Genomic DNA, 13,875 nt, shown 5'->3' with positions numbered 1-13,875 from the left:
TTTTGATGATTCCGCCCCAAGATTGGTCAGTGCAGCAGTGCCAACATGAGCTGACCTCAAACTGCGCTGATCATCATGACCAATATAAATCGCTCCTCCTCCCACCCCTGGAATTGTCTAACATCTTCGACCATGTCTCCAACGTCCGTCTCAGATAGTCACCCCGCCGTCCTCTCCCTCCGCACCGCAGCCCTCGTCACCTCCGCTGCGGGCTTCATTTCCCTCGCCTGGTCCATCACACATCACAAGGACATTTCGGATGACGGAGCGGGGGGCATCAACTCCATCGTTTTGGGAACCGTACGCCACCCGCCTCTAAGCACTCCATCTTCTTTCGTCAATCTAACAAGATCAGATCGCATATGCATTCCTCTGGTCCCTGGTCGCCCTGACGATACGACTGACCCCCCGCCGCATCCACCCGGGTATATACCTCGCGTTTGACCTGATTGCGTTCCTGGCGAATGTGATCGCGGGGAGCATCGGGCTGGCGGTGCTGGCGCCGGCGATGGAGGGGGGGTATAACTGTTACTCAGCGGGTTGTGATGGGGATGCAGTGCTCCGAGTGGAGATATTTGCGTATGTGATTGTGTTTGTGAATGTGTAAGTTGACTCCCCTTGACATGGAAATGGTATAAGCTCATGGTGTAGGGTGGTTCATGTGATGCTTGTGGTTTGGGCTTCGTGGGCTTGTCATGTTGAGAGGGCGAGGAGGATGGAAAAGAATGGATTTGAAGAGGTTGAGTTGTAGGCTGATGATAATAATGCCTAATGCCTAATGCCTAATGCTGGTAATCATTCGTTTGTGAGTTAACGTCATGTATAGTCTGCTATAGGATCACTGTGAAATGATCCCTCAGAGCATAACGACTATCATGCGCTAGAATAGTTTCAGAATCAACGAGCTAGAACACATTCTCTACAAAACATCCACAGAGTCTATGATAGATTACTGATCATTGCATTCTCATCATCCAGATATATACGCAATGGAAATATACACAGCGCATAAATCATATCAGCTAGACCCAAGGCTACGCCCTCGGCTTCGGTGGAGCGGGAACCATCTCCTTCTCCTCCCCCCCCCCCCCCTCCTCCTCCTCCTCCTGCGCCAACCGCGCCGCACCCTGCTTCTTGACCCCCGCAAAAATATACGCCAGCGTGGCAATCACCTCTGGCATGAATCCCAGCACCACGCGGATAGCCAGGGACCCCGTGACAGGATTCAGCTACGCCTTCTGCGTGCACAGCGCAGCAAGACTATAGAAGACTCGGATACCGATGAAGACGAGCGAGAAGGCGACGGTTATAAGTAGCTGTTCGTTCCCTTAGCAGAGCATCCCTCTATGGGAGGGTATAGTCGGGTGACCTACGACAGTTCCCGCGCTCGCAAGCGAGGAATTCCGTCCCCGGCTCGCAACAAACGAGAACACAGTCTAGACAACCAGGACCCCCCACGCGACTGCCAGAATGGCAATACCCTCCTTGGCGATCTTCGCGGCCTTGTCGAGGGGCTGCTTGTGTTCTTGGAGTTTTACCGGGCCGGCGGCTGTGAGGGCCACGCCTGCGACGACGAGCATGTGGTAGGCGAGGACGGCGACCCATTCCATTTTTTGTGGAGGGGTTGAATGCGATAGTGTCGGCTGATCATGTTCGCATTGATGGAATATTTGTGAGTTGGGACTTATGCCTCCTGTAGGGTGCCGGCTGTTGCGAGCAGGACGGGAGAAAGACCGACGCTGGAGATGACGGTAGCGGCTGTACTGGGGCTGTTAACGGCTAGCGCTCCGCCGATGATGCGCAGGGTGCAGAAGAAGAAGAGGAAGAGCCATCCCAGAAGACCATCGCGTCCATGTCGTACGAGGAGGTAGAGGATTGGGATGGCGAGGACTGTGTAGATGGCGCAGGTAGCGGCAGGGAGGGAGTTGGTCACTGTGCAAGCCGGTTCCGTCAAATGTACATCCTGCGTGCTATTTATCTGGCTGAAGAGAGTGCCAAAAGTGGACGACAAAGGCAGTAGAAGCAGTACATCAGACGAACAGTCCGTGCGGTCATCCATACAGTGCATCCTCTTTGAGTATCTCGCGTGTCGATCTGCTAGCCGCTGCGCCACGTTGGCAACTGAAAGATCGACATTAACCAATCAGTATATGGGTCATCAGATTGTTGGTAAGATCGACAGGCGCCAGGCTGAAAGCCCACTATTCTCTCGTGTCAAGCATTCCTGTGAGAGGCTGGGCATGAGCTTGTCCATTCCCCGGATCAGGCAGAGATAAAAACAACAGCAGACACGACGCTTTGGCCCTCGGCAGTGCAGAAGTGAACTGTATTATGGGGACTCAGAAACAAGACGGAAGTCAAGCAATGTTTGGCTCGCTTTAGCCCCGCCATTAAAGGGCTGCCTTCTCAATATTGCTCCCAAGGCTCAAAGCCTCAGGGCAATAAGCTCAGAGAGGATGGTAGTTCTCTGATCAGCACTATAATTTTGTTGGGGAGGGGGGAAATAATATCATGAGAGGTGATGTGGCTTTCTTCAGGAAATTTGAATATCGAATTAATATATTTTCGTCAAGGTACTACCGGTAGAGTCCATTAGCAGCAGATAGTCGACACAGTATTACTTTTCCATTTGAGAGATGGACTGAAACAGGTGTGGTTATTGTACATGCAGCCTGTACACCACTTTCAGGACAACTCAGGACCTCGTCTCTCCACATTCTGTTCCTTACCTGAGTAATGACGTCGCTGGCATGGATTTATACAAAGGGCCAAGAGATGTTTGTTATACTTAGCAGAGACAAACTTTGCTGATCGAAACAACTTGAGGATGACAGTGGGGAATGAGATAGGATTAGGAAATACATGAAAGAGGGTTGACCAGGATCTGGTCTGTAACAAGCTCAGTTATGAATGAGTGAGTCAGCGTGATTAGGAACTACGCTTCTAGGCTTAGACAAGCAATAGACAATATAGAATACAACTGACCACGCAGATCAAACAATTGGATATTGCTATGGATCTCGCTTAACCTCGAATAGTTTTCATCCACTACTGATTTACGGCGTCCCTCATACTCGCCAGAGCATTGTTAATCAGCACCCGCATCCGCTCAATCTTGCAAGCAGCCCTGGCCTCCTTCAGCGCATCCTCCCATATCCCCCATCGCTCCCGCGTATAACCCGTCCAGCCCGCCGCTTCATACCTCTTCCCTGGACCAGCGCCAGCCACCGCAGGATACGTGCGATTATTGACCACATTCGCCCATAGTCGCTTCGCAGCATAAATGAACCACAGGCAAGCGGCCTCCATCGCCGCAGTATCTCCCAAAGACGAAGGGGGACGCTCGTTTTCAAAAGCCATCGCCATGACCCAGATGGCCCGCAGCGATTTGTCCAAGGGAAAGAATCGCACCTCCTCCCCGGGAGGGGGATAGTGAATGTCTGCAGCTTGAGTGAGCTGCGCGAGGAAAGCGTTGAGTTTTGTCCAGCGATCACGTTGCTCAGAAGCTAGTGTTATATCACAGGGATCTACATACGTTAGCGTTTTGGCTGCTTGAATGACAGGATGTATTACCTTTGTAATCACCACCAAACTCGGACCACGTCTCCAGCTCTGTATAGCCGAATGACGGCATATCAGTCCAGAGGATATCTCGTTGGACCGTGAGGGGTTCGTTTGTAGATGGATCAATGGCAATCTGCTTCTGGAGATGAGATACAAACTTGGCAAGCTTAGTGTGCTCTGCTGGCTCCCGGCGTTGCGCGAGCTCCATCACCGCAAGAGAGATATTGTAGTCAGGCACGCCGATACCGCCTTGTTTGCTTGGGCCATGGACGGAGAGTGCGGTCATAGTCATATCAATGACTTCTTGGACCGCATCTTGCACTGTGACTTGGTCCTTAACTACTTTGTCAAGGAGTTTGAACTCAGCCGAGTTTTCGACTTGTCGGATGAAGTTATCCTTTCCCATAGTGAGGATTGCTGGTATCCAATTCTTGCGTAGAGTGAAAGTGCGGCTAGGATGGAGGAAACAGAAAGTAGAAACTTTAAGGGACTGATAAAGGAAGGATGAGGCAAAATTGAGATCTGCAGAAGCAGACAAGGCTGTACAGAGGAGCTAGTGGGCTGTGTGTGATGGTGCAACATCACAGCCTGTCTTGGCTGTGGGGGCCAGACTAGCTTGTGCATAGGGCTTGTAGTGCTTACTTCTCGCCCCCACTGTTGGCCCTATGGGCCTGAGGACCAAGCATTCTTAGCATCCTTAGCATGATCAGAATTAATCTGCTAGGACAGTGCCGATATTGACACCATAATGTATGCAGAACCCAGCATACACAGGAGGGACCCCTGAGGCCAGCATCTCAACCTTGAACACTGGGGAAATCTCACTCAGCCTGACGATCATGAGAATCGATCAGTGTTCTGAGTTTAGAAACATGTTGGAATTGAGATGAGCTGGACGATTCGGGTGATATAAAGATCTATGGATCTTGCGAGACCTTTCATCATCGTCAACAGCATCACAGCAATCCATTCCCACTTGGAAGCGTCTCTCCTCCATACTATCGTCCAAAGCACCAGCCTCTCGAAATGTTGTTCGACATGAAGTCCGTCGTCCTCTACGGACTCATGGCCCTCGTCCACGCCTCTCCCCTCTCCGATCTCAGCAAGCGCGCCAAACTCGGCGACTTCCAATGTCCCGACGACACACTATCTGAACATGACATCCGCGAGGCCCTACACGAGTGCCGCAGACTCGACGACGGCTCCATAGGCAAATACCCGGCATTCTTTGGCAACAAGAGCAATAACCAAAAGGTATTCGGCAATATTCCCGATGGCACGGATCTACGAGAATTCCCCATCATCGTGGGCGGAGTGTACAGTGGTGGTAAGCTTCGCGAACGCAAAGATACTGAGCCGAGCTGACGAGCGCAGGCGAACCTGGTCCGTGCCGCGTGGTCACAGACTACAAGGACAACCGTGGCGACTTCCGCGGTGTGATGCAGCATACTGGTGCTACTGTTGGGGGCGCCTATACGGCCTGCACACGCATCACAAATACAAAGCGTAGAGCCTGGCAGAGACAAAGATGACAAGAACAAGCACGACAAGGACGAGGGAGACATGAAGAGTAATAATGAGGAGCGCAGCGTCCAGGAGACTGAGACTGAGGTCGAGGAACCCACTGGCCACATTGTCAGCGACCTGACCACCCGCAGCAAGAAGAGGAGACTTGGTAGCGCTACCTGCACCGACGGCGTCACGCTCTCCCACGATGATGTCGTCAATGCGTTCAGGGAGTGCAAGAAGTGGGACGACCATGGAAGGGGCGGGTATCCCCACAAATTCGGCAACAAGAGCGGTAACAGTCAGGTCTTTGAGGGCATCACCAAAGACCTGCGCGAGTACCCTATCATTCAAAGTGGAACCTGGACTGGTAAGTCATCCACACTCTCGTTATGGGATGCAGACTGACCATTGAATAGGCGGCGAACCTGGCAAGTACCGTGTTGTCACCGACTACAAGGACAACTTTGAAGGAGTGATGATTGAGCATGCTGGTGTTTCTTTCTCCCGCTGCACTATCAACAAGGACTGAATTGTCTTTGGGACATGATTAGGGAGAATATATATCAGAGACTGTTTAGAATTTTCGGTTTTAAATATCTGGAGTTCTGTTAGAGGTCTTGTTCTTTTGCTTTCTGCTACTGAAGTTGATTTACATCTCCAATATTGGACCTATATTTCTATGTTCTTAACGAGCCACACAGTCGGCAGGGGTACACTCCACTCTTCGATGTTGTGGACTTTAGTACGAGTGATTGTCCCAAGTCACACAGAGTGAGGTGAGACCGCAGAACTACGAGGATACTGCCCGTCATGAGGGGGTCTATGTCAGTTAAAGTATGTCCCAGCAGAATACTCCACTGGTCTAATCACTCCAAGTATATGTAGGCCAAAAGCTGTAAATACTGTCCAACGCGCCTACGTCTACAGGAGGACTATCCAGCCAGGCAGGTAGTCTACCATGTGGTTTGCAGTTAGCTGCAGCTAGCAGATCAAGATCCACCCAATCGTTCTCTTCTCAAGGCTCACTGAAAGATATTGGTCGACGAATCGATTCTCGCCCACTGCGTAATGAGCAAGATTATAGAGTCACGAAGGGTATATCGTTGAAGACCAGGTTTATGATGTGACTGCTGAAATGGCATGGTACCTGAGGTTTGGAGTAGAAGATAGGTTCCGTTCCAACATTTTTATAAAGCTTCTAGATAAAGCCGAAGTTGAGTGAGGGCAGTCTGTTGCACCTAATCCTACTTCCTTTGAACACGATTCATAGCAGTAATCATAATTTGTAGGTCCTCTAAAAAGTAGAATATAGCTCCTTAGTTGCTCAGCTCATGCTCTGTCATTCGCAAGCTCAAACGACTTTAACAACTACTGGACGAGACATATATCAGTTGCTGCCCCGACTGAGCCTGTGTCTGCCAACCCCACTAATGCTGCTCTATATTTGCTTGAACAACGTGCCAGGTACACGGTCAATTGCAATTGCGCTGGCCAGGCATGTCGTGGTGCAGGGTTTAGCAGCACAGAGCGTCTGGTGCTGTTGCTGTCAAATAGCCGACTTCATCATACTCGGATCTCCGTCCCTGCGATCTGAGGAATGAGAGCACCACTTAGCTACCTCCTTGCGATGGTCAGCTGTCAACATTCTGGACTCTGGGCGTCAGATCGATGTGTCAGTCCGTCATTCCTGAAGCTCCTTACTTGATGCGGCATAATACCAATAGTCCAAATTAGCACTTTCCTAAAGAGCTTGAGTATGACAGTGACGATCATCATTCTGTCATTGCTGCTTTGTCTCCTGGCGTAACTATACTCTAGGGCCTCCAGCAAGTATGGAATGTAAACATCTCTCACTCTCATTCAGGGAAGCACTAGACAAGGAAAACTCAGGCCATTCCCAAGGAGTCGGTGCATCCCAGTTGCACTAAAGACATAAATACGCATCATGTTCTCTTCATGATCCACCAGTCACCACAGATCATTGATCATTTGCAATCGGTAGAACAGTATCTCTCTTAGTTATACCTCTAAAGTCCTTGAAAGAATGAAGTTCACCTTTTCCTTCATCGCCCTCGGTTTCGCGAGCTTTGCCCAATCTACTTCTGTCTCTGGCTCTAGCTCTCTGCTTCCAGGAAATACCAATACTGCAAGTGCAGCCTGGCTAACCCATTTCGACCAATTCCGCCAGCAACATGAGCCCTTGAACCCCGCTCAATCCGCTGTCATCGATACGGCCACAGACCTCGCAAAGCAAGGACAGGACTTCGACCCCAAAGCCATGGACGATCTGAAGAACGATGCTATTTCCGCCTTCGGATTCAAGGACGCCAAGTCCCTTCTTGCGACAATGGGCAATAAGTCATTGCAGACCCGGGATGATGCAAAGGAGGACATCGAGTGTGGCTGCTCCACGCAATCTGACTGGTGTGATTCTGGTTATCATTGTGCTGGAGGCGGCTGTACACAGACCGGTTCGGGCTGCGGAACTCTCTATAAATACGCTTGTGATGGGCTGTGTCGTCTTTCCTAGGTGAGTCTTTAGCTCCTTGACTTTACCCATCTGATGGGTTGCGCGTGCTGATTGTGTCTCGTCACCGCGGAGTTGCACACCCCTGCAATAATCTAAAAGCCTGGTGTAATTTCTATAACGGGCGCATAGTCGGTATTGGGATGTCTAATGTTGTGATCTCATGTCTGGTACTTGCCCTTATACTTGTGTTGTTATAGTTTCTCGTTGGGATGCTCCTATGTACACCAAATAAGGGTATCTAGGGTTAGTAGCTGGTAGCAACAGAATATCAGTTGGTAATTCGTCATGTCATGAACCATTATTCCAGATAGTATTGACAGTACATAATGCGAGCAGACGGTTCAAGGCACAATTAAACCAATCGTCTCTAATTAAAAGCGCAATCTTATCCTTCGAGCTCATTGTATCGACGCCCTTCGAATATTGGGTAGGTAATCCCATGGTCTCCTGCATCCCAATTAGCACACGAAGTTATAACACTACCTTACCTAGACAAGTTATACCTCTTGCTACTGATCGCAACAACAGGATAAGTAGCTGTTGCGCTAAAGTCATGTCAGTATATAATGAAGCATTCCAGATAACCAGCCTACCATGTCCGTCTGTGCATATCAAGGCTGATCTGCTTCGCTGTTGGTACACAAGAGTAGCATCCAGGTTGCATTCTGCAACCCAAACCGGACCATCGCAAGGGATGTATATTCGGTCCAATCCGGATGATTTTTGCAATGCCTCTGCTGACACTACTCGAATCATCAGTAGGAAAGCGAGCGTTCACGGAACAATATATATCATACATTCAACACTGAGATGTATGGATCTCGATGCATTGGCAATAAGCATGCGATACTCTTTTGTCTCCAGGTTGACAACGAGCGTAAGGAGGGCATCTGTTATGTGATAGTCGTATACCATCAACGTGCCAAGGTTTCTGCAGTCGTAAGTTCTCACTGTAGAGTTCGAGTTGAACAGTCACATGGAACCTACATTGAGAATATGATCCTCTCATTTCGTAGCATCTGCTGGATCTTAAAGAGGAGTAGTCCTTCTTGCAGACGCTTCAGTTGCTGAACGAGATAGTTTGCGGCTAAACACATTAGCGATGATCGTACAAGAAGGGCATTCTTACAATTCATGTCCGTCAGCTCTATCTCCACGTCTACAGTTTTGACCATGTTTTGTTGCCCAGACTTTGTCCTGGAAAGACAGTCCGCTTCAGATATGCGAACAACAGATCCAGATTCTCCGTGCGAGATATGCGTCTGACTGGCCACTGGGGAACTTTAGAACTTTGGCCCGCTAGTTGTGGAGTTGCGGGAGCTCACCAGTGACGGTAAATTCGGATGCTTCGTGCTCCGTCGAGTCGATGGGGATCGGATCCAAGCGAGCAGCCAATATCGCGTCTGCCGATTCGTTGAACACCCACGCTCCATCGCCAGTCAAGTTTCGATAGTGGACCAGCTGGACAGCTTCGATGGGACCCGTGGAGTAACTATGTCCATTTGCCGTCAACTTCACATTTTCAATCGTATTGTATAGCTGACTTGCATCACTTTAACTGACTGTCAGAAAGAAAGTCATAAAAGGGTTCTCTGTTGACCTACCAGAGCATATTGAGAACTGAAACCACGGAAAGCCCTGTATATGGGTTGATGGAGGGAGACACCATCAACGAGGCTGTTCCTCGATGGAATGCTTGACGAGTCATTGCAATACCAAGATCGGATATGACATCATCAAAAATAGCGAGTTCTTTGTTAAGTTAGCACCCTGTTCAAAAGGTACAGACACTGACGTACTGGATGGATTAATATCTCGGATTATAAGACAGGTCAGCCGGGATGTTCTGCTGGAGGACAGCCACATTTTCCAGGTCTGGGAACGTCCATTTAAACGCACAATCAAGGTCATTGGCGATACTGGTAATGGCATTAGAACTTATAGATGCACGACAAAAAACCACACTCACGTAAATATTGTATAAGCTCTTCATCGTGGATATCGCCGTACCTGGTGCGTCGAAGCTGACAGTTACACTTGAAGACTGGCTGTGTTGGAACTTGCAGCCAATCCACATTGAAAGACGCATTGTCACATAGAGCCACAGTGTGAAAAGGTTCAGAGTCTGCCCGGTGCAGTGAAAATGATAGCTCCGGCGGCCTTTCTTGTGGTCTCGAGGAAGGCTCATAGAAGCTTGCCGTCCGGCCTTTCAAATTGCTCGTGAACCAGGCATAGATCTCCCCCAGCATTTCATGAACGTTCTCTACACGCTGGCCAAGGCCTTGGTTGATTTCGCTAGTGAGAACGCTTTAGCGACCATATCAGGCATCACTGGTGGGGTATTACCTGTTTAGGACTGCGATTGTAAGGTTGAGGCTATTGATATGGACTCCGAGATTATGTTGCAGCCTCGTCAAATCACCTCCCTCCCTTGTCCACCGCACTTTCTTCCAGTTCTTCCGGATCTCGTCTCGCCATCGCTTTTTTTCTGGACCACCCGTTCCATCGTTCTCGATGATCATATACTTCTTTACGAGAGCGTCGAGGTGTTCCAGAGTGAAGCGGCAGTTCTGCAGGATCGGCGTGATACTACTGGCCGAGGCCCCATCGTCCAGTCCTGGCGACTCCCCGGATAGCGACTTCAATGATTCTAGTGCATGGGTGAGTGAGCTGAGCTGATTCTGCACTTCTTGAAACTCAGCAGGTGCCGACTTCCTGCCTGATGTGAACGCCTGCGTGATATCCCAGGCGAGCTTCGACAGCATTAATACATCGCCGATCGATATCTGAAACGCCATGACGAGTGATCACCAGCGAATAAGGGAAGAAAAGAGACATGGAAATAGTATGTGGCACAAGTGCAACAGTTTATGGCGAGTGAATTAATGAGATTCTCTGGTGATCGTCCACCCTGTCTGAAGAGAGGCTGTGCAAGGCTGACTGGCCAAGAACCGGGCAAAGGTGGGCTGAAGGGCGAGATGACTCGGCATAAATAGACGGAGGCTGCAGCCTCCTCCCGTCGATCATCGTCTTCTTCCCCCACTCTTTTGGGTTCTCGAGATATCAGCTTGCCGCCATGGACGTTCTTGATCGGCTCCAGTCTGGTCTCTTCTTCAGGCCCGATGTCGCCGACATAACTTCGACCGTCATCCAGCCTTACATTTTGTCCAACCAAGTCCAACCCACAAGCCATTACCAGAAGAATGCTTCGTCCAGCATCCCGGCTGCAACTCTCACTTCGATACATAGTTCTACTCCTGAAGTTTCACTCCCGTTGCTGAGCGTCTCGGCCGACGTGGACATCCATGGGAGGCTCTGTACTACGAAAGTGACACAGCAGTTCAGTAATGCTTCCTCCTCGACCACACAAAATGCAAGATACGTCTTTCCTATCTATGATGGATCGGTTGTTACTTCATTTCGCTGCTGGATCGGCAACGACAGGCTTCTTGAGGGAGTTGTGAAAGCCAAGGAAGCGGCTAGAGCAGAATTTAAACATGCTGTGTCCCAACGCAAGGTTGCCGTACTGGTTGAAGAGCTGGTGCCGGAGATTTTCGAGACGAGCGTGGGAAATATCCCTGCACAAACCACAGTCAAGATTGAGATCACGTACACCAATCTCCTCAAGGTGGATAACAGTACTGGTGGACTGGTGCTTACGATCCCAACATCGATCGCACCGCGATACGGAGCCGTGCCGAAAGGATACAGCGGAAATGAGTCGCTTCTCACAGAGGGCCTGAGAATTAACGTGCAAGCATCGATGCCGACAGCCATTCGCAAGATGGAGTCGCGATCACACCCCATATCTGTCGAGATGGGAGCAGTTTCCCACAAACGCTTTACAGATTTCGCAGCAAGTGCATCTTCAGACACACTGGATTACTCCAAGGGCCGCGCGACGCTATCAGACAGAAAGGCCGTCCTTGGCCAAGACTTTGTCTTGCACATTTTGTGTAGCTCTCGCGAATTTTCGCGGTCACAAGCTATTGCGGCGTCGCAGCCTGGCCAACCCCGCCTCTCCACGATTGCCGTCACCTTGCACCCCAGCGATCTGTTTGGTCAAAATGTTCATATGGAGGATTTTGTCGGCGAAATTATCTTCATGGCGGATAGATCAGGGTCAATGAGTTCAAAGATCCCCTCTCTCATCAATGTAATGAATATTTTCCTGCGAAGCCTCCCTGAAGCATGCTCGTTCAACATCGCCTCCTTTGGTTCCCAAGTTACCTGGCTGTGGCCTTCCTCTATGAGATACAGCCAAACAAACTTGAATGTCGCCGCGAAGCATGTCGAATCATTCCAAGCAAACTATGGCGGGACCGAAATCTATGACGCTCTGCACAGTGTTCTGGATCACTACAATGAGCGGAATGACGTGCCAACCAATGTGATCTTGTTAACTGACGGTGAGGTCTGGGATGTAGACAATGTGATACAGCTGGTGCACAGAACGGCCTCAAACGGTAATTCAAACATCAGGTTCTTTTCTTTGGGAATTGGTGATCAAGTCTCTCATCGCTTGGTCGAGGGTATCGGGCAGCAAGGGGGCGGTTATGCAGAGGTCGTGCCAGAGTCCTCGATGGGTTCATGGCAGGAAAGAGTAATACAAATGCTGAAGGCAGCATTGACACCATCTCGCCTTCAGTGCAATGTTGATCTTGGCGAGGAACTTGCCAGGAAGACATCTGAGAGGCAGATTGCCGGATATACTGTGCAATACCCTCAGTGGGTTCAGGCTCCTCACCAGATCCCTGTGCTGAGTACCTTTTCGCATTTATCTCTCTACTACATTGTGGAGAGCGGATTGGACTCACTGCCAAAAACAATCAATATCACTACAACGAATGAGAGAGGAGAGAAGCTCTCGGCGCAGCTGCCAATCCAGACAGTCGCTGAACAACCAGCCATTCACCATCTGGCGGCGAAAGCACTGATGAATGACTTTGAAACCGGTCAAAGCTGGCTGCATTCACTTAACCCAATCCTCAAGTCCACTAACCCAACAGGATTCGAAAAGGTTCTAGAGCAGGAAGCACAGCATGTCGGGCAGACGTGGTCGATACCCAGCAAGTGGACGAGCTATGTGGCTATTGATCGTACCACGGCCCAGCAACATGCGATATCGGTCCATAAAGCGGATGCTATCGAATTTTCGCAATTGACCAGGCCACGACATACCTCTATCTTTCCGGACCCGCGTATAAGTAATAAGGGAGACCCTTTTGCCCGGGGATGTCTGCTCAGTTATCCTCGCCGCGAATTCCTTGCCTCCACTTCAAGGTTATCCGGGGAAGATACGCAGCCTCTTTCGCCGTCTGCACCACCGGCGGCTGGGCCTTATGCTTTAGATACCTTTTTTGAGCCCACATATGCCGCGAGTCCAAGCTCGTTCTTGGCGGGATTTGACTACCACCATAACCAGCCAAGTCAATATCAGGGCCAGCCCCCAGCTTCACCGGTGACGTCCCAAACTGCGGAGGTATGGCCACGCTCAAGGAATGCAAGCGTAGCTTCGTCCCTCTTGACCCAATCGAGAGGCAGGGTCGATAAAACAGCTGCGGCCTATAATGATCCCGGCGAGGGTAAAGATATAGACATGCACGATGCGTGCCCCGTATCGCGCGTGGATAGCGATGAGGCTATTGCTGCTGCACCTCGCGAATCCTCCGAGCGAGGCCGAGCTACACGCTATGTCAGGCCCCGCAGCTCTAGCCCAGATGATGAGGCCGAAGTCCACTATCATCTTTCCAAAGCTCACTCACTAAATAATACGACCCGGAGTGGCAGCCGCCAAACCCGATTTTGCAGACCTCAGACTCCGGACAGCGACGCTTGCGATGCTGAACACCCGAGGCCATCAGATTTTCCTTCCTTGGACACAATTCTCTGCATGCAGCGGGCGGACGGCAGATTTTACGTTATCAGCGGTTCCTTGAGAATCGCCCTGAAACAGAAATATGAGCACGAGGCGCTTCACAAGTTCCTCATCTCCAGGTTCTGCCGAAAGTCATCGATCAGGGTGGGGCCTCTCTGTCAATTGGCCTACTGTGTTTGTCTCATTGTTCATATTACTCATGAGTATGCTTCTTCGAAGGCGCTCTGGGAGCTCCAGGTGGCAAAGGCACGGCAATGGATCAAGCGGACGATCAAGCGATGGATGAAGGAGAGTGGTGATTCGGAGGAAACACCAGAGACATCACTGGAGGAATCTGCAGATTCTATGCTCGAGGAGATGGAGAAACTAGTCTTGCAGCAGGGCTGAAAGAAGG

The 13,875-nt window shown here is 50.2% G+C and overlaps 6 protein-coding genes across 6 annotated transcripts; 4 read left to right on the top strand and 2 right to left on the bottom strand.

Annotated features, from left to right (window-relative positions):
• Positions 1-132: 132 nt before the first annotated feature.
• Positions 133-751, top strand: AFUA_4G01220 (uncharacterized protein; the record flags this gene model as incomplete). Its single annotated transcript, XM_741243.2, has 3 exons — positions 133-300; positions 356-603; positions 652-751. 3 exons carry the CDS (start codon positions 133-135, stop codon positions 749-751), a joined length of 516 nt encoding a protein of 171 aa, XP_746336.2.
• Positions 752-3,017: 2,266 nt separating this feature from the next.
• AFUA_4G01210 (DUF3632 domain-containing protein) lies at positions 3,018-3,970 on the bottom strand (the record flags this gene model as incomplete). The annotated part of the gene is made up of 2 exons (XM_741244.3): positions 3,018-3,527; positions 3,574-3,970. 2 exons carry the CDS (start codon positions 3,968-3,970, stop codon positions 3,049-3,051), a joined length of 876 nt encoding a protein of 291 aa, XP_746337.2. The 3' UTR covers positions 3,018-3,048.
• Positions 3,971-4,590: 620 nt separating this feature from the next.
• AFUA_4G01200 (putative extracellular guanyl-specific ribonuclease) lies at positions 4,591-5,602 on the top strand (the record flags this gene model as incomplete). Its single annotated transcript, XM_741245.1, has 4 exons — positions 4,591-4,891; positions 4,939-5,024; positions 5,077-5,440; positions 5,490-5,602. The coding sequence occupies 4 exons, from the start codon at positions 4,591-4,593 to the stop codon at positions 5,600-5,602; spliced, it is 864 nt and encodes a 287-aa protein (XP_746338.1).
• A 1,515-nt stretch (positions 5,603-7,117) lies between these two features.
• Positions 7,118-7,603, top strand: AFUA_4G01180 (uncharacterized protein; the record flags this gene model as incomplete). The annotated part of the gene is made up of 1 exon (XM_741246.1): positions 7,118-7,603. One exon carries the CDS (start codon positions 7,118-7,120, stop codon positions 7,601-7,603), a length of 486 nt encoding a protein of 161 aa, XP_746339.1.
• Positions 7,604-8,902: 1,299 nt separating this feature from the next.
• Positions 8,903-10,401, bottom strand: AFUA_4G01170 (uncharacterized protein; the record flags this gene model as incomplete). The annotated part of the gene is made up of 2 exons (XM_741247.1): positions 8,903-9,095; positions 9,950-10,401. 2 exons carry the CDS (start codon positions 10,399-10,401, stop codon positions 8,903-8,905), a joined length of 645 nt encoding a protein of 214 aa, XP_746340.1.
• A 278-nt stretch (positions 10,402-10,679) lies between these two features.
• Positions 10,680-13,868, top strand: AFUA_4G01160 (VIT and vWA domain-containing protein; the record flags this gene model as incomplete). Its single annotated transcript, XM_741248.1, has 1 exon — positions 10,680-13,868. One exon carries the CDS (start codon positions 10,680-10,682, stop codon positions 13,866-13,868), a length of 3,189 nt encoding a protein of 1,062 aa, XP_746341.1.
• Positions 13,869-13,875: the final 7 nt, after the last annotated feature.

Source organism: Aspergillus fumigatus, chromosome 4, assembly GCF_000002655.1.
Source record: "Aspergillus fumigatus Af293 chromosome 4, whole genome shotgun sequence".
In the NCBI taxonomy this organism is placed as follows: domain Eukaryota; kingdom Fungi; phylum Ascomycota; class Eurotiomycetes; order Eurotiales; family Aspergillaceae; genus Aspergillus; species Aspergillus fumigatus.
This window is presented reverse-complemented; position numbering and strand designations above follow the sequence as displayed.